We start from the raw sequence: 25,099 nt of genomic DNA, 5'->3' as shown, positions 1-25,099 counted from the left end.
AAAAGTGAATCCAAAATCAAAGGTAATTTGATAAGTATGCAAATAAAACATTAATAATTAGCTGATTACACCAGTGTCCACTCTCCAACTATAAAACACCAAAGGTGTGAAAGACCCCTACATGTCTATAGGTGACACAGTCTTTCTTCCCATTCCTCAACACTGCTGACGGCAGCACCAATCAAATTTCAAGTAATCAAGATCAAGAAAGAATGAAGCAAATGTAAAATTATTTGTTCAGGAGCCAGGTATAACAGGAATGAAAAGAAGGAAGAACGTCTAAGTATACTGATATCTTTAGTCATAGCTGCAAATTGGTAGCTACTCTCTGCAGCTAAAAAAAGTGTTGTTAAAAAAAAATGCAATGACCCAATCTCTTAAATTTTTTAGAACTATCTTTTTTAATTCTAGAAAGAGACTCCGATCAGGTCTAACATGGTTCTGTGATTAAAAACAAATATTTGGCCTGAATCAAAACTCGCAAGTTTCCAAACAGTCTCTTCTGTTGGGCTATCTCAAGCCTACAAGCATCATCCCTTGAAGGATGTTCTATATATTTTTGTGATGATCATCTCAGCAATAGTACATATGTGTCTTATTTGACATTATGTACCCAGATTTCACTAATTGCTTAAGAATAGTAAGAATGAGTACAACTAAATATTAACTCTATCAATCTTAAGCATCACAACATGGCTTTCCAGAAAATATAATAAGCTCTTAGAAACACTTTATTATAAAACTATTAACTTTGTAGAAAATATAAAGTCTACCAGCTTCAGATAACTCATAGCCCATATGACTTTCAAAGACAATAAGACATTTTATTTTGAAGAATAAGCAAATACAGATTAAAATATATAAACAAAAGAAGAAAATATAAAATGTTGAACCCAATAAATAAAAAGCCAACACCAAATACAATATGCCAGGAACTGCTCCATGTGCTTCACATGTATTAACTCATTTAATGCGCCAAACAATCCTATGAAGTAAATGCCATCCTCAATATTTATTATTCTCCAAACATTCAGGTAAAAAGAAATTATTTTTCCAAGACTGTGTTACTGGTAACTGTGGAATCAAGAACAGAACCAAGAACTCTGGCTCCCGAGTTACAACTGCAACCTAATCTGATTCTTTATAAGAGATACTTAATACATGAATGCAGCTTATAGAAGGATTTATATATATTTTTTCTATCATTTAGCTTAAGTCAATATTTAAAGAATAAATTGTATTATTTTCTTATCACCAAAGTTTCCCCTTTCTAAAGTCTTAGTTTATATTATAGAGCATACTACTTAATTCTATATTTTCAAGCAACACAAGCATGTGTTAATATTTTCTAAACTTTAACAAAAATAATTTCAGTCTTTAGGTACAATTTCCTGAACTAAAATACATACATTGTAAGAAAAACATAGGGGGAAAATAATTGAAGACAGAATACCTAATGAAGACAGAATAAATGAAAATGGAAAACCCAAACCCTACAAAAGCTCTGAGCAGTGGCCTCTGAAAGAGCAGTGAATCCTGCTGCTCAGGCTGGAGCATGTGAGCAGAGATGCTCCTCCGGGTGGAAAAGCCAGAAGGCCTTGCCACCAAGGCCAGAGAATTAATTGTGGGGTGCTCAGCAGTACACCTCTAATTTATGATTTTTTAAAAAATGGAATTCTACTTGACTTACAATGTTGAGTTAGTTTCAGGTGTTCAGCAAAGGGGTTCAATTATATGTATGTTATATATTTAACAATATATAACACATATAACATATATAAATCATTCATATATCATATATAATTTATTCATATATATATACACCTACACACACATATACATATTCTTTCTCATATTCTTTGAATGATGGTTTATCACAGGATATTGAAATACAGTTCCTAGTGTTGCAGAATAGGACCTTGTTGTTTATCTACTTTATGTATAGTAATTTGTATCTGCTCATATTTCTGATTTAAATTGTCTCTAGATTCTAGAATGAAACTGAAGCAGAACCAAGTGTGATATGGCATGCCAAGGCTGTGAGCAAAGAAACTAGGCCAATATTGTTGTTATCATCACCTTATTCCTAAAGCCTAGAAATGTGACAATTTGCTAATGCTTGCTATGATCACATTTCATCCTAGCTTCATCTTAACATTGGTGATTATTAGTCATCACCTCATATTTTCAAATATACAGTCCTCTATACCCACATTCTTTAATATCAGCCTGGAGTGAAGAGGTAGTACTGAAGATAGAAATGAGAACAAAACATTTTTAAGTAATATAATTATACAACTGAAGACTTTTTAAAATTTTTGAATATTTAACATATGGTAGGGGAAGAAAGGTATATTTCATACCATCCCAAAGAAGTCATTACTATCATTTAAATGAATTCTATTTAAGTCTTAAATAGAACAGATTTTCCAATGTGAGTTGGATTAAACTCTGCAAAACTGAACCCCCATCCCATCTGTGTAAACAATCATTAGTTGTTTTCTAGTCCTGCTATGTGTATTCCATTCTTTAAGAAACTATTCATAAAATAACATGCATGAAACCAGTACTTAGAAGATTATTTTTATTTAAAATAAATATCCCTTTCAAACTAAAATATATATCCCTTTTGTATTAAAATACTACAAAATTCCTTTTAGCGATACATCTTAAATAGAACTCGAACAGATTTTTAGGAATCTATTAACTTCCCGAACAATGAGTCACTTGGAGACTGAGCTGTTATACGTTTAGTGAATGCTGACTGGCCAACAGGATGAGGGCTAAACTTGAGGGCCCGGAACTGAGGAGTCACTGGATTTATTTCGGCTGAATAAGCAGACAAACCAGAGGTCATCAATTCAAATCTCGGCTCCAGCATTCATCATGTGACTGTAACACAGCCCCTGAACCCCTGCAGACCCAGTTTTGTCATCAGTAAGCTGGAGCTGTATCTCGTCACTCACAGGACTGTTCTTGGATCCAACAACAGAAAAGAGAGCCTGTTACAGGCCACATCAAGAGGCCCTGCGTCACGGGGACAAGTTTCCACCTCTGTGCCTGCATCCCTCTACCTGGCCCCAGCCTAGCAATGAGCCTTGAATAAAATTTACACTGGCAGAACTTGTCCAAAAAAGAAAAAAAACTTTGTTAAATATTGCAGCCCCTTACATACTGTAAAAATCTCTCTCAGGCTAATGGCACCCCTTAAGTTCTGGCTAAATGACTCACACAGTGATTATAAAACCAGTGATCCTATACTGAATGACTACCATGCATGTAGCACTACATCTGATGCTTTTAGAACATAATAACTAATCCTCCCAACAATTCAGCAAGTCAGGATTATTACCACTATTCTTCAGATGAGAAAACATGAAGGGAAACTAAATAAACCGTTCAAAACAAAACCTGGTAATTGTGCCAATAATCAAAATCAGGTTCAACCAACACAAACTACTAAATACTTTGTACTTTAATACCTTGCCCAGTTTTCTAAATAGACTGTCTTCATAAAGAAAAGAGTTAAAATATAACAAAGCAGTAAAACGTGTTCTGCTTTGCTTGGTCATAAAACAGAAAATGTTTTAAAAAATTTTACATACAAATATTTGTATGTAAACATAAAGAAAACACCTGCTATTTTCTATCTTCCTCCAAACTACAATACTACTGAGATTTATGCTAGTCTTTAAACTCTTTCATTCTAAATAAAGATATGCATACACTTTATATTTAAAAGATACCTGAGTAATTTAGGATTAACATATACACACTACTATATATAAGGCAGATAAACAGCAAAGACGTACTGTATAGCACAGAGAACTATATTCAGTATTTTGTAATAACCTGCAATGGAAAATTGTAAACGATTATACATATATAGGCAAACTGCTCTGCTATATACACTTGTAACAGATTTCCCAGGTGGCACTAGTGATAAAGAACCCTCCTGCCAATGCAGGAGACATAGAGATGTGGGATCAATCCCTGAGTTGGGAAGATTCCCTGGAGGAGCACATGGCAACACACTCCAGTATTCTTGCCTGGAGAACCCCACAGACAGAGGAGTCTGGAAGGCTGCAGTTCATGGATTGCAGAGTTGGACACGACTGAAGTGATTAGCACATATGCATATTTAAACAAAAAAGAAATAAAAGGTATCTGATTATATTGGTCTCAGAAGCAAGAATAAAGTCACTTAGTCAAATAACTCCTGTCCTAAATTAATTTATCTTCCATATGTAAAACACAGATTTAGGTGCACATTACAGGGGCTTCCCTTGTGGCTCAGCTGGTAAAGAATCCGCCTGCAAGGAAGGAGACCTGGGTTCAATCCCTGGGCTGGGCAGATCCCCTGGAGAAGGGAATGGCTACCCACTCCAGTATTCTGGCCTGGAGAATTCCATGGACTGTATAGTCCATGGGGTTGCAAAGAGTCGAACACAACTGAGCGACTTTCATTACAGTTAAATAGTAACAGTCTCAAAAAACAGTAATATTCTCAGAGCAATGTTGAAAACTTTGATTTATTAAATCAAACATATACTTGTTATTATGAATACAGTTCTTCAAACTAGTTTCTTTTGCATTTTTAAGGATATCAAGTAAATGAAAAACTGAGGAAATATTAAATGTCATAAAGATCTAGTGAAGAGTTAATTTAAAACCAAAACAATATAACTACTATAGTGCTATCATTAAGTATTTTAAAATCATTTACAAAACAAGTTTTTGCTTATTAAATATCCAGCATTCACACATATCCTTGTTTATGAGGGCTGCTTAATAAGTAATTTTGATGGAAATAAATTTTGTGAGAATTTCAAACATACATATTTAACCCAAAGTCAGATCCTGATATAAAATTAGGCTACAAAATTATATTGATGCTAAATTTAACTGAGATAACAAAGTAAGTAGGCACTGTAGACAAAACCATATATATACAGAACATATGAAAATGTATTTGGAAATAAGTATAATATTTGCATTAAGTCCAGTTTGTTCATCATAATTTATGCTGTTCCTAATTTTATACTAGGAATACTTTTCTATAGGACGTACCTAAAAGAGCAATTCTTTAAATCTCTTAATGGAAATTGTTAGGTTTCTTTTCAAGACCTACAATCCTAACAAGTGTAAAAATGCCTATAAATATTTGCTATAAGTAAGAAAGTCTGTGCTAATTTGATAGGAAAAATAGCTTCATGTTTAAATCTTTATATACTCAATTACTTATGTCTTAAATATTTATTTAAGGTATGGACATTTGCATGTTCTTGTGCAAATTACTACTCCTGCCTTTGAATACTGTTATAAAGTATTTTTCTTATTAATTTGCATAAGTGAGTTAATAGCCTGACTTTATATCTTTGTCTCAATTGACCTTTTAATTAATAAAATTTTTGATCAGTCACTATACCATTAAGAGTTTGTTAATTTTTTAGTTTATCTGGAATTTAATCTTAATTATGATATAAAGTAAGGTTATAATGTGGGCCCCCCAAGACCATTTTTGAATAACCCATCACTTATTATTTGTGAGGTTTCCTCCATTACATATCACATCCTTACACATAAATTTCATTTTGCTTGAACTCTCTGTTCCATTGATCTATTTTCATACACTTATTTCCAATCCACTTAAGTCACTGTTCTGATAATCATACCACTTAACCAGGACCTTACCATGTCTGGAAACTGTACTGTCTCATGTTACCAACTTCGGTTCTGCTTTCTATCACCCATAACCTCCTACTCTTCCAACTGCTTCCATTCCCTTCCGAGGCAGCTATCTGTCCAAACACGTATGATCCTCAGTCTTCCAGATTCTACCTCCTTCATGCTCTCATACTCCAGCTTTTGTACCCTAGTCTAATACTATAATCCCATTCATCCAACACATCTTTCCTGAACACCTATGGTTTCCTGGTGCTATTCCAGGCTCTAGAGAGAAGGTGGAGACAAGATAGAGATGTTCCTGCCTTCTTCTCGGGGGACAGACATAAGAAGTTAGAAAGTAATAACTGTTACCATTAAAGCTTTAAAAAAAAAAAAAAAAAAAAGACCAGCCAGGAAAGGAATCAAAATGTAGGATCTACTTTTCAGAGAGTAATAAGGAAAGAATTCTCTAAGAAAACGGTCCTCAAAAATGAAGGCTGAAAAGGATCAAGCTAGGAGAAAACATCCTGGACAGAAGGACTACAAAATCAAAGCCCTGCATTAGAAAGAGCTGGACGTGTGGCTCCATCCGTCTTTCTGCTACACTTATTTAATAAGGCGTCAATCCCAGGGGAAGCCAAATCTTTGCTTTCTTCATGCTTGCTGTGAAGAAAATTACTTATCAGGGCAGAGGGAAATCACTCTGTATTTGAGTTCACCAACTCAATTGAGCTTCCAATACTCTGGTCAATTTGCTCCTCTGCTCTCTGAAACTATTACTTCAAAATGTGTCTTTCCGTGAAACTCTCTGCCAACCCTCTCACTCTGAACAAGGGGAATTCAGGTACAGCAGACACAAACTCCCCACTCCAAATCCACCTTCATAAGCCCCTGTTAAAACAGAGAACATTTCTTTTCTTAAAGCTAGTGACTCCACCTTGCTCTTGAATTCCTCCCCTCCAACCCTCTTGGAAAAATTATTCTACCCTTTTCCCTCCGACACACAGCATTTCATTCCAACCTCTTTGTATCCACCTCATGAGCATTTAGACCACTCCAACATGACAACTTTCTCCCAAGTCAGAACTGTACAAAGGTGAAAGGCGTTGCAATGGGAGCTGGTTGTCCATCACTGAACTGTTCAAGAATCAACTGGATGCTTGATTGACAGCAAAGGAGTAGGGGATTCAAACACAAGACTGGTCACTGAACAAGGTGCATCTGCCAGGTTTCTTCTTACCTTAAGAATTTCTGACTTAAAGACAACAGAAATGGTCTCCTGGGGATCTTTGGTTAACATTAGTCTTATATAATCAGTAACCAAATCCTTGGATACATCCATGGATTTCTCCTTATGTAGGATATAAACTTAACAGGATACATGCCTGTCATCAAGTTTGAAATGAATGGCCTTGAAACTCAACAAAAATAATTCAAAATACACAGGCGTCTCCTTTTCCAGCTACATCCCAAAATAAAGACGAAAGGTGGAGTTCTCACCGTGGTCTGGATCTTCAGACATCCTGAATGGGGGGATGGGGGGTGGGGGAGGCAGCAGAAATATCAAGAATCTCTTCACACTTTTCCCCAACCTACCCAAGACAATAACACGTAAAGCTGAAGTTCCCCTCAGAACATGCCTCCATAAAGTATATAGACAACTCACTTCATTCTTAATTATAAATTAACCTTCTAGGCACTCTGTTCAGGCTGATACTATACCTGAAGAAAACAGGAGCAACTTCTATGATCTCAATCTGTGTTCTTACTACAGATCTTCAAAGTATATGATCTCAAAGCATAGAAGGCAAAGGCTCTATCATGATGCTTTAATTAACACAAGCCAAAGCAAGACTTTTACTTACACTGATCATTGCTCTATTGTAAGGGATACTCTTCAATAAACATGAAAAAAAAAATCAACTTCTAAAAATAGGTATTATGGGGGGAAGTGGGGAATGAAAATGAAATTACTTCTGAAAGATTTAATTACAAGTTAACATATAATGCATCAAAGTAGAAGTTTGAAAAGTTATAGAATCAGATAATTACATTTCTTATTGCAAAATTTTTTAAAAGTTCATAATCAGTCAAGAATCTACAAATAACTGCATTTGTGGCTTATTAGTCCATGAGCTCTCCATAACACTTCTGAATTATAGAAAAGTGGGTACCTAGTGTGTCCTGAAAAGAAAATTAATTTTCTAAGATCTACGAAATTTAAGAGTTAAAAAGAAATGTTTTGCCCTGACAGTATTCTGTTTAGTTACTTATAGTTAAGTTTTTTTTTTTAAATAAAAACTGAGCACTGTTTAAATACATCAACTATAACGTTTCCAAGAAAAGTTCTTTTATGGGCATCTCATATCACAATTCCTAAGGACACAAAAATTATACTTTGTAAGGTAAGTACATATTATGTTCTTTTGTCTGAAACCATCCAAAATTTCATATTAGCTGTATGTACTGAGAGACTACCAAAAAAAGGACCTTTTTTTTTTTTGCCTATTTTAGTCACTTTTCCTAAATTTGCATTTTCTAAGCAAGTGAACTCTTCCTTGAAAATTAAAATTGTTTTGCTTTGAAAATGTTTTTGAAATTCCATAGTTCTAGTTTCTTTCCTATCCATCAGTATCATAAGAATTCATTTTAAACAAATAACCAAATCTACAGTTAATAAAAATAACACAAGAAAAATAATTCAGTGCTCCAATCTTAATAATCTCTTCCTTTTGTCATACCCAAGGTTTTATTAAGAAAAGCTTAGTATGGAAGCATAATAATGATGTATCCCCCTACAATTTTAGTCAAGAAGGAAGCATAAACCTAGTATGTCTATATCAAATTAGTAAAATATTTACTAATATTTTAGTCAAGGGAAACATTTCCATTGAGATCACTCTATTTAAAATTCTGGTAATAGGTCCTAGTAGAGGCAAATACAATCAGACTGTAATCTGACTTCCTAAAGCAAATGTACAACATACTGTATGTCTGTGTTAAGCATAAACATTAACATTTATGTCCACTTGTGCACATATAATATAAACACATATCTTTACCTTATAGATTCTGTCAATGAAGAATCACAGAACTCCTTAGAATACATGAAAATTAAGCAAATGATACGGAAATACCTTCCTACCTGGTAGATATCAGAAAGACTGCTGCTTCCAGAATCACTAGTGATGCTACATCCTGAGTGGCTGGAGGAGACGTGGGTCACCTGTGGGTGGAGACTGTCAGTGAGGTGTAGCTTTGTGAAATCTGCAGGAAGCTGGGAAAGGAGCAGGAGACACCACGTTACAACTGGAATCAAGAACTCTAAGAGGACATTTAAAAATCGTATTATACTCCACTTCACACCATTTAGCCAAAAGTACTATGACGTTCCTTCATTTTTTAAGTTCACAATTACTAAACACTGACCTATTTACCAAAAATCACAAAATTAAGTTTAAGGGCATTCAATGAGCCTTAAATCATACTCAATTCAATGTTTAAATAGGTGGGTTTAATGCTTAAGATTAACTTGGTAAGTACTGAATCCAATGGGCTAAAATTTTCAAATCATACATCAATGAGCAAATTAGTCTACTACCATTTGTCAGTCAGCACAAATGCAACTTTGTGGCAAGAGACAGCCTAAATAAGAAAACAGATTTGAGGTTCATGTATGCCCCAATGACATTTAAAGGTTAAAAAGAGGAGGATCTTAGAACTGAGGGAGTGTATGGTTACACAGGTAACTATGCAGGCACTATGGAGAAAACAGAAAAGAATGTTCTCAGAGAACGCAGAATCAACTCAGAGAATGCAGAATCGAGAAGGTTATGGGAAACATTTATCTATCGAGAAGGTTATGGACAACATTTATCTATCTCTACACAAACACATAAAAATCAAGATTCTACTTGTTCATGATTACACTTCAAATACAAACTGCATCTATTGAACAGATTTACTAAGCATCCCTCAAACGTTTCTACCACTCCCCACATAGCAGAGAAAATGCATTGAAAAAGGAAACATTCACACATTTACCCATTCAACAAATATTTACGGAGCCCCGTTCCTCTTACTATGTGCTAGTCAGTGAATGAAATGCTAAGAAAATGCTCCCTGTACAATCTTAGACTCCTGTAAGTTATTATTAATTCTTTTGAATTCAAAACGGGTGCTGTTTATCTATGACACAAACTACTGACCAATAATAAACCTGATATTTCAAAATACCATGCACGCTGGTATCTCTCTTTCCTGCTGGCAAATCGATCCTATTTGGCCGCTGAATAGTAAAGACTGTTAAAATAAAACTCAAGTAAGAGTTTTCCTTGACAACACTCCCTTCTCTTTTGGGACCCTCTGTCCTTCTCTCCTTCCAAAACCAAGATGCTATTTCTTCACAGGGGAGGTGATGCAGGTTCATGGCAAGGATCAACGAGGTTCATACCTGGGGTTCCAAACAGAGAGGTACAGTGTATCTATACCCACCACCATTCAGACCTGACTTAGTAAGCAGATTATGGTATATAATAGTACATAATAAATGGATGGACTTGGATGGCGTTACGCTCAGTGAAATAAGTCAGACAGAGAAGGACAAAAGTGGTATAGTATCACCTACATGTGGACTCTAAAAAGCACAACTAACTAGTGAATACAACAAAAAAAGCAGCAGACTCACAGATACAGAGAAGAAACCAGTGGTTACCAGTGGTGGGGCGGAGGGGCAGGGAACCAGAGGAGTGGAAGAGAGGGAGGTACAAACTACTGGGTGTAAGACAGGCTCAAGGATGTACTGTACAACATGGGGAATGTAGCCTATATTGTGTAATAACTGCACATGGAGAGTAACCTTTAAATCGTATACAAAGTTTAAAAAAAAAATTCTCTCTCTTCAGGAAAAAAACATTTTATAGTCTGCATAGAAATTGTATTTTTTAACATCATGGGAGACAAAATATACAAAGAGATTTAAACATAAATTTATTAAGGGGCATATAAACAGATGCCAAATAAACAGATAAAAAGACATATGCTGTAGAAGCTCAGAGAAGTGAGATGTTTATACAAATGTATGAAATCGTTGCAAAAATGATGTATGTTTCACTATGAAAGCTTTTTTACCCTATAATTGAAAATGTGAAATAGATAAAATTTGGAAAATAACAGTTTCCCAGCAAAGAATAGATATGCAAAAATTCCTAAATCGAGAAGTTATGTATTTTATCCATAATGCAGGATATCTGCAAGATAAATCCCCTTCATCACCCTGGCTACACTTCGTTTAATGCAGTCACTCGCCACAAAACGCACCTGAAGAAATGTGACTAAGTGGCTCAGTGACTTAAAAAGGCATTACTCAATACATGCAATTACAGAACAATAAACTGATTTTTATTGACTGTCTTTTACAGAGATGACTCAGGTTGACATGTGTCACACAGTGTGACTTTTTAAAAATTAACTTGAATATGTCACATAAAGATGTGTCCATCTAACCAACTTTTACTCACTAGACAGTTATTTATTCGAGTCTCATAGGACACGCTTCTCTTCAGTGTCCACCAGCTGGTCGTGTCTCCTGACTAAATGCACCATGAGGAGAGCACCAGGGGGCTTGAGCTCTGAAGCTAGCAGCAGAGACACTCTGCAATCTATTCATCTACGCTCACTTACAGCCACAAGGAGCAGAATTATGTGGCTTTGTCAGGCTAAGAACCAAAAAGACCATGTAAAGAGGAAAGAAGAAATACTTTCACGCTTAACTCGATTCTACTTTGTAAAGACTTACTGAGCACCTGCTGTATCAGACACTCTGTTGGGGACAGGAAATACCAAGGTAAATAAGACACCCCCAATTCCAAAGGTAACTTCTGCTACCCCAAAAGTCATTGCAGTAGGTGTCATGCACAACAGAAAAATAAATCATAGTTTTCTAAACATGGCTTTTCCTCTCCCCACCACCACTTCCGTTCTTTGCAGACAATGAAATGATATTAAACTCATTAACGAATATAAATGAATATAAACTACAGCATTAACTATTTCTTTATAGTACAATAGATGTTATGTTTGAAAAAGTGAAAGCTGCTCAGTTGTGTCCGACTCTTTGTGACCCCATGGAATACTCCATAGAATTCTCCAGGCCAGGATACTGGAGTGGATAGCCGTTCCCTTCTCCAGGAGATCTTTCCAGCCCAGGTCTCCCGCATTGCAGGTGGATGCTTTACCTGCTGACCCACCAGGGAAGCCCAAGAATACTGGAGTGGGTAGCTTATCCCTTATCCAGTGGATCTTCCCAACCCAGGAATCGAACCGGGGTCTCCCACATTGCAGGTGGATTCTTTACCAGCTAAGCTACCAGGGAAGACATGTTTGAGAAGGCTTTAAATGTTTTCCCATAGACAGGGATAAGAGTCTCACGATTAAATGTTACTGGCAGGACACATCAGCCAAGGTTATGGAATGGGAGGAGTGTGGAGGCTGTTCCCATAAGGGAAGAGTCTGAAACACACAGATGGGGCCCAGCCACTCAACCAACAGACTAGATGCCCGAGTCCAGGCATAGAGAAAATAGGTGTTTCAGAGGGAAACAAACCAGATGGGAGCTAGGAGGCAGGGGGCAAACATGGGTACAAACACCCACGTTTCAACCTCAGGGCAAAAGAGTGACACCTGAACCTTGGGAGACAGGAACTCCCTGTTTGAGTAAATTACACCAAAAAAAAAAAAAAAAAAAGTATAACATGCCAAAAATAAAAGATTCATTTATTCCTAGCTCTTCTAGGCTTGATCAGGGCCTACTTAAATTACTGTCACTATGCTATTCAGTCAAATTTCAGATTAAAATGAGGTTGCGAATTATCTTATGACTTTAGTCACCACTTATCACAGAATTTCTGTTTTTTTCTTATTTTTTAAACAGAAATTCTGTGATAAGTTTTTGAAGCCAGAACTACACACAGTAGTTACCTGGATAAAATTAAATAAAAAGTAAATGGGTTTTACACATTTTGATCTTAATATCAATATATTTAATAGCAATTCACTAAGAACACAGTTCAAAGGAATCTCCTACTTATATATATTTTTAATATTTGATTATATGAATACATTACTACTCAAATTTTTCCTGGACCAGGTAATCTCTATTCCTAAAAAATGGCACTTGTGAATCACAATTGCAGTGTCAGGCAATGACTGAATCATAGTTTAACCGTAAACACTATTAATTACATAAGAAATAGGAATGGTGATATGTATTTAAATCAGATTCTTAAATGCATAAAGTAAGCATAAACTTAATATGAATCAGAGTTTTGCAAAATCCATGTATCAATTATTTAAGAACTTGTCTTTTTTCTGGAGAAACAGGGAGGCTCTAACAATTAGGTTTAAGTAAGAAGTGTTACAGAAGACTTCAGGCTCATATATGAACAGGTGTTTGATAGTCTTTGATTTATTTATTAATGTAATGATTGGCATTTATAAAATCACAAACTACTGAATGAACTCTGTTTTGAACATAAATGAAATGAGAGAGTAAGAACTGAAATCTCTGACATCACTGAATAAATACTTTGCTGAATTGGTAAAACTACCCAAAGTTGTGCTAACATAGTAGAGACTAGGGTTTTACCCTTCTTCCCCCTCCTTCTTTCCCAGAAATAAATTCTTATGTTCATGTTTTCCAGCTCTACAAGAGTCAGTGTATCCCTGGATATGTAACAGAAACATAATAGAGTTTTACGGACTGCCGAGAGATCCAATAGTTCAAAACAAAACAAAAAATACACTGTCACCATCAGTTGAAACTTACCTAACTAAAAATGTCCCCAACTAATCCCAGAATCACTTTATTTCAAAAAGTAGTTACAACACAACACACAAGATTTGGAGTGATTGTCAGAATCTATCCAATCCTCCATGGCAGTTCATCTCGAGTTATTAACGACACCACCTAATAAGTATTACCCTCATTGACTACAAACTGCTCGTTGTTTAGTCGCTCAGTTGTGTCCAACTCTTTTTTGACCCCAGGGACTATAGCCCACCAGGTTCCTCTATTCATGGGATTATCCAGGCAAGAATATTGGAGTGGGTTACAATCTCCTTCTCCAGAGGATCTTCCCTACCCAGCATCGAACTCACGGCTCCTGCCACATCCCCAGCATTGCAGGTGGATTCTTTACCACTGAGCTACAGGGCAGCTTCATGTAAGCTGTATCCTTAAGAATTTACCCAAATGAATGTTGTCTCCCCAGATCATCACTGGAGTTCTGTGAGCGCTGTTCATGCTCATGTTTTCAAGCTGTCTGGGGAGGAGATGGTATATCCCTGAACACATTTCCCTTTTTTTTTTCCTGGGGAGTTAGTGAAAACACAGTTTCTTATGTTTTCCATTCATTCATTCATTTATGGAAAACCTGTGTTGTGAGGATTAAGTGAATGACCGGGTATAAAGCAGAGAGGATGGCCTGGCACTCAGAAACTAGCAGAGTGGTAGCCATAAACTACCCCATGCAGACTCGGGGAGACACAGGGTCCCCCCCAGCTCCGGATTCCTGTGGCTGCAATCCAGTCCAGATGCCAGCAGGTACTGACCTGCTCCCAGAAAGGGCCGCAGCGGCCAGTCATCACCCAGCTCCAAACACTGGACCTCACCCACAGTAGGACTCAAGCTGTGCTTTCAAATCAAGTCATACTGGGACTCCCCTGGCAATTTAGTGGTTAAGACTCCATGCTTCCACAGCAGGGAGCATGGGTTCGATTCCTGGTTGGGGAACAAAGATACAGCATACTGCATGGTGCAGCCAAAAATCATGATGATAATAATAATAAAAGTTAAAAAGCAAGTTATATTTTCTTTGTGTGTTTATATATATATATACAGACACACACACTTACATATAGTTTTTCTTTTACCAAAACTGATCTAACACTGAGTTCTGACACACTCTGATCTGTTTCTACATACAGCTTGAATAGGTAGGAATAATATGTGGTAGCTCAGTTTTAAGACCACTTTATACTATGGTCAACTTTTATTTCTATAATTCATAGTACTTAAGAACACCAGAAAAAGTGAGCATTTGGACGCTGAATATTATTCATGAGAAATCACTTTTACCTCTCATATCCCATTAAGACATGCTCTAGACCCAGGACTCATCCTTGAATAATATGTCATCCATTACCAGTATTGCAAAAAACCAAAGAGAAAGACTCCTGCACAGTACACAATTTCTTTTGTTCATAAATTAAGGCAAGAAACAGAGCTTTCCCCAAAGGGTCATGAGATAATAATGCAATAAATCTAATAGTATTTCTCATTAAAATACAGGTAAACATTTTAAAACATTGGTATGACTATGCTTTACAGGAATAGTTCTACAAAAATCTGCTTTTATCTAGTGGAGAAAACTGCCAAAAGATTAGCAATTTGTAATGAACTTTAATATTCTCCCAGCTTCCTGTCAGGCTCAGAAGACATAAGCCTCATTTTATATAACGAGTTATCTCCTGTTCAACTTCCTCCTAAGTCAAGCAACTATGAGCAAGTTAATGAACCTATGTGCACCTTACTCTCTTCTGTAAAATGAATATATTCAATACCATAGTCCAGTGGCTAAATAAAATAACCTGTAGACCCCACCTAGGGGCTTCCCAGGTGGCAGCGGAGGTGAAGAACCCACCTGCCAACGCCGGAGACGTAAGAGACGTGGGTTCAATCCCTGGGTCAGGAAGATTCCCTGGAGAAGGAAATGGCTACCCACTCCACTATTCTTGCCTGGAGAATTCCACAGAGAGAGGAGCCTGGCGGGCTACAGCCCACAGGGCTGCGAAAGTCAGACGTGGCTGAGTGACGAACAGCAGATCCCACCCGCAGCTGCCCCCTCCCTTCCCAGTCCCCCCGCCATTTCCCACCATCTTAAATCGGATAGTTTTCAAATTCAATGGGGGGGGGAGCTTATTTTTGACCCTGTCCTACCTAACATCACCTATACAGTAATTTACTTATTATATTCCCCCAAAGTTTACATGTCACATTTAAAACAAATCACGTATCTATATGGAAGAGCTCACTGTTAGACTGCTGTACTAAATTCTGCAAAGTAAATAACCTCGTTGTCATGATAATGCTTACAGTCCAATCATTCTTTTGTATAAAAGTTCAAACATTCATAGCTGAGAATTCTCTCGCAGTGATAACACCTTGGAGAGCTTGTGCTCTTGTGTGAATAAGCCCCTTACGTTTGACTGGAAAAGCCTCCACCGCAGTGGTGTGTTTGGCCGGGACACAAGCTGCGTGGTTCTTGCCATCCTACCACATCACCACTCGAGGACACTTTGAACAAACATCTCTTGATGGGAGGGGAGCGAGTGGTGCAAGGCTGGTCATGCCTTATTCCCAAAGTTCCGTGCAATCTCCCTACATTAAAACAATGTTTTGGAGCGAGGTGTCACAGATAGGACTTAATAATTAAAGTTTATATACATTAAAATTTCATGTGGCCAAACATGTCCTTCTATATGTGAAAATTAGCTCCTGAATTGCAGTGGCCACCCAGCCTTCTCTCCAGGGCAGAAAGGCCACACTCATGTTTTTAAGCGTTGGTAACACATGAATCATAAACTTCACTGGCTAAAGTGGTATGTATTACACTCTAAAACTTAATTCCTACATTCATGAAATAAGCACAATCAATACAAATAGAACAACTAGGACCCCTGTTGAGGAAAATAAATAATTAAAACTAGCAAGCTGATTGGAAGGTTGTTAGTCATATGATTGATATTTCCCAGCAAATACCTTTAAAAAGCCTTTTCTATTGGATGTTGATAGAAATCACTGAACAGAAAACCTGTGTGAACTTCACTTCCAAAACAGAAAAGTGGACTCCTTCATTAGGAGGAGGAAGTGTATGATCTAAGTACCATATTTCCAAAATGTAAGGCTGTGGCCCATTTTCCCCAGGAGTAGCCAACAGTAAGATCACCTATACACCAGTTTCTGTGTGCCAGGCCCTGTCCTTACAAGAATCTCACGAACTAGGTATTATTATGACTATTTTAGATAAAAGAACAATAAGATACAGAAAAATTAAGTCATTTCCATAAAGACTGTAAAGTAAAAAGATAGCAGAGACAGATTCCTGGATGCCTGGCCCTGCAGTGAATACACTTAAGCATTAAACTTTAATGTATTTATTAATTTATATTGGTTGACTTGAAAACTCTCATGGATATTGATGAAATGCTCAAATGGCCGCTTATATCAATTTATGAATGTTGTTTCTTGTGCAAAATTTCAAAATCAAATAGAAAAACAGTAATCTGAAACAATTGCTCACTCTTATTTTCATGAAACAAATTAAAACTTTACATCTTTATCTCCAGTACCAACAACATCAAGCCACTTTCTGAGCCATCCAATAGTTTTCATTCCTTCTAAATTGTTTTTGAGATACACCATTTTCTTGAATGTGTATGTGATATACCTTAAAGAAAGGCACCTGGCATAGTGAGAACAATTCTATAATAAATCAGAATCACTGAAAGTTTGTCATCTGAAAGACAAGCGCATTTTTTTTCCAAAATGAAAAGGTTTATGTGGGACCTAAAAGAAACTATATAATCTTTCACAGAAATACTGAAGTATTTGATTAATTAACCTGTGTATCCTGTTGTCTGTTAAGAAACATAGCTTCAGGATGGTTTCAAGTTACAGCCACCCCATTCTCACTTGAAACACACACACAGAGCATATAATCCCTTTTCTGAAAAGCACACCTTTCTCTGAGAGATTAAAAAAAAATTTCTAGATCATTTAGTGATCTAGAAAGTGTCTTAGGACACTTTCAATAAAATACAGGGCAACTGTCAGCACTGAGTCAGGTAACTGAAAAAGCACTTTCTGGGTAGCATTTCACCTACAGAAATCCAACTCCTTTGTGCATATTCTCCTCATGTTGCAAATAATCACCACTATTATTTGGGGTTCATGTATTACATGGTGAGCAATGTGGTGAATAAAGACTGCTTATTCTAATATATTTTAAAAAGCCCAGATACGACACTTTATTGTTGGAAGAAACAGAAGCTCAAATAGCTCAAGGGGCAAGTCCAAAGCTTCCAAGTACAAGGCTCCAAAAAGTACACACTTTTCACTTTGTATCTTGACTCTAGAAATTTGTCATTTGGGGCCAAATTCTAATTCAATCTTGACATCCATCTTCCTTCTCCCTTATTTAAACAGAAAACATCCAGAAAAACATTACACTAATATAACCATAGCTTCGTTTTCTATTACAAGAACCAACCTAATAGTATTTTTAAGCAAAATTTGTGATTATCCATATGATAATACTCATCAACAGCTACTAAAACTTGAGTTCACGTGTTTTCCAGGACCAAGTGGGATCAATGCTCTGTAAGGAGTGATCCCTGGAGATGAAGCGGAGCCACTGGGGATACCAGAAGACAGGTTCTAGGGCCAATTAGACAACAACGCTGATGAGCTCCCGAGGGAGTGTGGGCAGTTAACCCAGCTGTGAAAATGCTCCTGGGAATGTGGAATTAGGGAAATAAGCATTTAAAGTCAAGGGAAAAAAAGATTCCTACGGGATCCTTGGATGATCTTAAGCTGCCTTCTTTTCAAACAAAAATAAATATTAATAGTTGGATTGGCAAGAAAGCCTCACTCAAAATTAAAGACGCTACCCACAAGTATTCTTCAACTCACAGCTGAGTTCATGCCTCTGGAGGATGACTAGACAGAAGCAATGGATGCTGCGTCCACACCCTACTTATTTATGGTCTCCACAGATCTGCCATGACCTTCTCCTCGCATCATGAGAGGCTCTGTCAGAAGACACCAGAGCTTTGCGGGAAGGTGGGACTACTGAGCCATCATGTGGAGGGGCCTGGACTCTGGACCCCGACCCCTGCTTAGAGGGTAACCGCCCACTAAGTGATCCAGAGTACCTGCTTCAGACTCTGCAACAGAGAATAAACTTCCATTGTGCTTGAACCCTTGTGTTTGGTTTGGTTTGGTACAATGGCTCACATTGTCTGAATTCATACAAACACAAACATGATGATACTTTTTTGTGATTTATTTATGAAAAATTTTCCATAGTGAAATTCCAAACTCTAAGGAGAAGTAGGTAGGGCTCTAATAACACCCTGACCTCATAGTGTCATGTGTCATTCGGATAAAATCTACACTGGAGTTCCTTTACTTACTCAGTCAAACACATTTACTGAAAACCTACTTTACGCCAGTATGCCAGGCACTGTTCCTGGCGTTCTAACACAGCAGCAAGTGAGATAAACTCCCTGCTCTCATGGCTCTCAGGAATAGTGTATGGAGACAAATAATAAAAGGCTAATGAGGAAAACTGTCAAATAGTACTAAGTACTGCATTCAGCAAAGATTAAGAGAGACTGATATGACAGAAGGGTGATTGGATAGCCAGGAAAGATCAAAGATGTGACAATGACAGGAGAAAACGGGTTTTTATATTCTCAGTTACTTCCTAAAGGGGCCGTTCTAATCATACTGCTTTATTAGATATATATGCCATTTTACTAGATAAATACATATATATATACACACATAAAACATACCTTTTATATCTTACACATATACATCTAATACACATCTTATATAAATATACATACACATATATAGACATACATCTGAGCCACCAGGGAAGCCACACAGATACATACATAAACTTTACACATGTAACACATATATTACATTTCATATATTTACAAAGTATATATTTGTGTCTGTGTAAAACGAGAGAAATCTAATATATCCTTAAGCCAAAGGAACACAATTAATAAACATCTTATGAAAAATTAATGGGCTTTCTGTGCAACTGCAAAACAAAATCAACCAAGTATGATGGTACTTTATGACCCCAAAACAATATAAAATAGATTCGGGTTTGTTCAGCACCCCAGGGCTCAGAGAGCACTAATATCTGGTCAAATTTCAATATGCAAATATTACATGATGGGAATATAAGGCTTCCAAAATAATTATCTGTCCTCCAAAAGTACCACTTAACAGCTTTAATGGAAAATTAAGTCTAGAAGCCACCTATTTATAGTCAACTGATTTTGAGTATTCAAAAATTCATTGAACAGACTGATTGCTTGGGCGGGGGGGGAGGTGGAATACTTCTATTAAAATATAAGCTACATTCTTTGGAAAAATAGGAATTCATGAAACTTAATTTCCCTAGGAAGAAACTTGGATGTATTCAAAACCCTTGATTCCATAGAAACCTTTATTTCCTAGCATTTGTGTGTGGGTTTAGGATGGTGGGGGTGGGGAGGGAAGACCATCGAACAGGTAAGAATACATCACACAGAGGTAAGTACATTGACATTGAAAATTAATAAAGTAGGATATGGGATGTAAAGGGTGAGAGGCCTTACTGCTAAGATGTCATTAGAGTAAAGACCAAAGTGGAGTGAATGCCTGCGCCCTGCAAACACACGTGTGAAAACCGGCGCTTCATCAAGGGCACAAGCCACAAGCGACCTTGGTGTGTTTAGAACAGCTAGGAAGTCAGCACCAGCCCTAAGAAGACCAGAGGGAATTAGGGCAGAAAGAGGTGCCATGGGCCATCATGTGCGGAAGCTGCAGGAATGATGTTGCCTTTCCTCCTGAATGAGATGGAAAGATTAGAAGGTTCTGAGCACTCACCATGCAGCATCATGAATTTCAACATTCTCCTTAAATGGTTAACGTAGACATACATTATGGCCATTTGGAGAAACATTCAACAGTAATTCCACATAACTTAAATACAAAGAAGATGTTTATTACAACTTGTACCAAGAGACAGACCATCAACAAACAAGGGCCTCACAGCTCATCTTACAGGATGATGGCAACGACTCAGCTGTGAAGCTGTATCTATTCTAAGTCACGTTTTCTGGGTACATTGGCTACATATCTCTATTTACTGAAGAATCCCACCCTGTTCCTCTTATATCTATGTCACACACACACACACACACACGAGAGGAAACTACCTAGATTTCAAATGATATCTCAGATTCTACTGCTCGTGGTTCATTTCTAGATTTCACTCAAAGACAACCACAACTGCGGCTTTTCCAGTGAGGCATATTACAACCTAGCCAGACAATAATCTTTAAACCAAAAAAATAATTAAACGTTATCCCTCTTAAGTTACTCACAAAAAATAGGAGGTATTAATTTTATGTGTCTAGTATTATCAGTTTTTCCCTTTCCTTCAACGATAAAGATACTCATTTTAGCATTTATTTCCAAGGACTTCAGTGATAAGACATTTAATTTAACATCTATTTTCAAGGGCTTTGTGTGTCAACCCTGGCACACTCCAGATAATGTCATTGCTTTAGCTCTGTCTGGAGGGCATTGGGGGAGAATTAACTGAACATTTGCAGTGCATTACTCATTGCCTGGGGCCAGCAAAGACACAGGCCGCCAAAATCGCACAAAGGCTAACAGATTTTCCCTTGCCTCCATTCTTCCTTTTTCATTTGTTTGTTTGCTTAGACTGCTGAACCTCAGACAGTGTATCACCAGGCAAACAGCACGAGTGACCAGGAAACAGTTCGGGACACGTGTGACCTCACAAGAAGACTCGTTCCTAACACCCTCGCTTGGGTCAACGCTCCAGCCTTTCTCAGTTACTGTACTATACTGAGTCGTTCAGTCATGCCTGACTCTTTGCAACCCCATGGGATGCAGCCTGCCAGGCTCCTCTGTCCATGGCGATCCTCCAGGGAAGAATACTGGAGTGGGTTGCCACGGCCTCCTCTAGAGGATCTTGCCAACCCAGGGATCGAACCCAGGTCTCCCACCTGGCCCGTGGATTCTCTACCATCTGAGCCAAGAATCTATTTACAACATCAATGGGGCAGCTGTCTTAGAAAGCACACTCTTCCTAAACAAACACCAACATCGAGTACTCTACAAAGCTTTTACTTGCCTTAAGCTTCAACTACTTTCTCTGAACCTTTAAGTGTGTATATGTATGCATATTCATTTATTAATTCCAAGTTTAAATTGGGGAAACAAAATCATATAATCAAGAAGATACACTTAGGGAATCTTATTACAAGTTTCATATACTCTCTGGTGTCATCAGTGCTTGCGTGTGCATGCACACACACGCACACATGGCATAAACAACCTGGAAACATCCTCAGATATGCACAGCTTACCTTCCGCAGCCTAGAAGTTACAAAGCCTCAATTCACCCTCAGCAGAACCAAAACCTTAGACAACTGGCCAAGCGCCCACTGTGCACCAGACCCTCTGATGGGGATTTGCAGAGATTCGCCCACTTCATCTAATGCCATTGTACACCACCTCCTGCATCAATCTCTTATATCCCTTTTATCTCTTCTCCAAGTTGCAACCAAGTAAACGTCTAAAAAAGGACAGAAAAACACGCACCTGATCATGCCAATCCCCGGCCGGTAGCCAGTGAGGGACCCTCTTTACCACAGGGAGAGGGTCCCTCTTCTCCTGGTGATCTTTGCACACTCCTCTCAGCCCCTCATTCTCTACCCTGGGCGTGGAAGCTCTTTATGGTTATTTAGTAATAAATATCATGCCGAGTTTCTCTCTCCTCAGCCTCTGTTGTTCCTTTCTCCTAGCAGGACACCCTCAGCCAGGGCAGCCGAATTCCTGAAGCTTTCTCCTGAAGGCGGGTTCTTGTCAGACGCTCCCGTCTCACCCAGAGCTCAACCACCCTTCACAGAAGCTGCTGCTCCACCAGCCCCAGCCTTCCCTGTGTGAGTCCAAAAGGGCTCACACGTGCCTTTCCATCATTCTTTCCTGTGCCTCAAAGAGCCTGAAATGCAGTCACTGCTGAATAAACACATAAATCATTGAACCATTAACCCTAGTCTAGAGCTGAAGACTCTGAAGGCCAAGACAAAATGAATCAGGATGCCTCTCCCCACCCAGTTCAACAATCACTCCTGTGTTTCAGCAATCACAGGTAAGACTGCCAGCAAAAAGTCAGAAGACAAGGAATAGAAGGAGATAGATGAGATTATGCTAAACCCAGGCTAACAGTAAGCATAGTAAAACAATATATTTAGTCTGGATTTCCTGCAAGTCAGGACAAAACTTATGGACTCAAAACTTTCTGAGTTCCTGTCTGTATAAATTCCAACAGAGGAACCCGGCAGATGAAGAGAGTTTGAACTCAAAAATTGTTAAGATTCATCCATCTACTTGATTATTTAACAGGAATTCACTGACTGCGATGAGCCAGGCACAGATTTAGGAGCTTGTCATTTGGCAATGACTGGCCCTGGTCCCTGGAATTGACACTTCTGGAGGTGGGAGGGCTTCGGGGTGGAAGGTGAAGAAGGATTAAGTATCATAAATAAATAAAAGAATTACAGATATCACTGGTACTATAAAGAGAACATTAAAGGGCAGGTAATGTGATGGACCATGATACCTAGGACTGGGGAGACTATTCTAGATGGGGTCCCTGGGGAGGCTGCTCTGAGAAAGTGATATTTGAGACAAGAGGTGAATACACATAAAGGATCCAGCCAGACAGGGAACCAGGGAAGACAGATGGACAGATGACAGATGGAAGGAACATGGAGGGCAGAGGCCCCGAGGTAGGAAGAACTTGGGGATGCTCAGGAAACAACCATGCTCAAGGTGACTGAAGAGCAGAGAGATGTAAAGAGGTCTGGAGTAGTGGGAACCAGTCCTACTACAAAGGAGGCTTATTTTAAGGATAATGGGAAGTCACTGGGGTTTTAAACAGGCAACTGACAGGATCCAGTAAGGTTTTCTACATCATCGTGTCTCGGTGAATGCATAAAGAACATGTGTACACATATACAGTGGAATACCAATGGACTGCTCAGTCATAAAGAGAATGAAACAATGCCATTTAAAGCAACATGGACAGACCTAGAGATGATCATACTAAGTGAAGTAACTCAGACAAAGAAAGACGAATACCATATGATATCACTTATATATAGAATCTAAAATATGACACAAATGAATTTATATATGAAACAGACTCACAGAAGAGAGAAGAGACCTGTGATTTCCAGCTGGGAGGGCGCTGGGGGAGAGATGGATTGGGAGTTTGGGATTAGCAGAGGTGAACTGTTAGATGCAGAATGGATAAACAAGGCCCTACTGTATAGGATGCAGAACTCTATTCAATATCCTGTGATAAACCACAATGGAAAAGAGTATGTATATGTATAACTCAGATGTTGTAAAGCAGAAATGAATCCAAGAGTGTAAATCAACTATACTTCAATAAGACACATTTTAAAAAAAGATAAGTCATTCTGTTGGGGTGGTGGAGAGGGAGAATGGAAATAGGAGGACTGTCAGGATGGAGTGGGGTCTGCCTTCAGGACCACAGCAAACAAACTTAACAATGGACTTTCAAAACTGAACCTAATGCTTACAGGTGCTTCTGAAACCAATTGGTTAACTTTCACAAAAGATAAAATTTCAACTATGGGAACTGCTTTTGAGGTGATTACCTATGTGTCACTGATTGCTACACCAATTTTGTAATTAGTTGTGGCCTCCTATAAGAGATGGGGGTGCCTGACCAAGTTTTCCAGGAACAAGGGATCAGATTATAAAAATACTCAAGTTCCTAACTACAGAGTGGTAATTTATTAAATATCCTAACAAAATGAGTAATTATTTTGACCAAGTTCCTAACCAGCAATTAGCATTGGGAGGTCATAAATTATAACATGAAATTGTACAAACAATACATGGCTGGTTCCAAGCGGTTTATGTGACTCAAGAAATCATTTTAATTCCTTGCAGCTCAACTTCGTCACCCATGTGGAGGAGACATAACAAAGTTTGTCCTGCCTTTGTCCACAAGGCAATTCTGAGAATGTAGGACCAATGTGAATGAACTCTAGTAATATAAAGCATTATGCAAATGCAACTTTTTGTATAAAAGAACCATTACAAACCTGGAAGGGTTTTCAGGGATTTATTTAGCATAATCTTCTCATTTCAAAGTTGTGGCAACTGATGTCAAGAAAAGGAACTAGCTGTGGCATGCTTGATACTACAATCCAGATCTTACTTTCATATAATAAAATTAATTTGAATTATTTCCAAATTTTCTAAAATGTAAATTGTAGCATTAATATTTTTAAACAAGTATTCTGAAAAAAATAGTAAAAGAGAAAAGAAACTTTTCTTTGAAAAAAGATTATTTCTATTTATTAATTTATGCAAAGACAGTATCAGCATAGGAAGGAACACACTTTTTAAAATTAATTTTCCATTTTGAAAGGTTTAGGATTTTCTCTCTTCTTTCTACCTTACTCTTTTAAATACTTCAGTCCAACAAAATAGCAGACAAATAAAAAGTTT

At 37.7% G+C, this 25,099-nt stretch overlaps 1 protein-coding gene across 6 annotated transcripts in view; it reads right to left on the bottom strand.

The window, feature by feature from the left end:
- Window positions 1–25,099, bottom strand: part of RAPGEF2 (Rap guanine nucleotide exchange factor 2) — a 256,474-nt gene that overhangs the window by 47,355 nt on the left and 184,020 nt on the right. For all 6 annotated transcript variants that reach the window (XM_065905101.1, XM_065905102.1, XM_065905105.1 and 3 more), the window contains one exon: window positions 8,813–8,944. In XM_065905101.1, the coding sequence (XP_065761173.1) occupies window positions 8,813–8,944 (132 nt within the window). The remainder of the gene's footprint in view (window positions 1–8,812; window positions 8,945–25,099) is intronic.

The sequence above is a fragment of the Muntiacus reevesi genome, chromosome 13 (genome assembly GCF_963930625.1).
Source record: "Muntiacus reevesi chromosome 13, mMunRee1.1, whole genome shotgun sequence".
Lineage (NCBI taxonomy): Eukaryota > Metazoa > Chordata > Mammalia > Artiodactyla > Cervidae > Muntiacus > Muntiacus reevesi.
The sequence above is the reverse complement of the archived record's forward strand: the minus strand, read 5'-3'. Positions and strand labels throughout refer to the sequence as shown.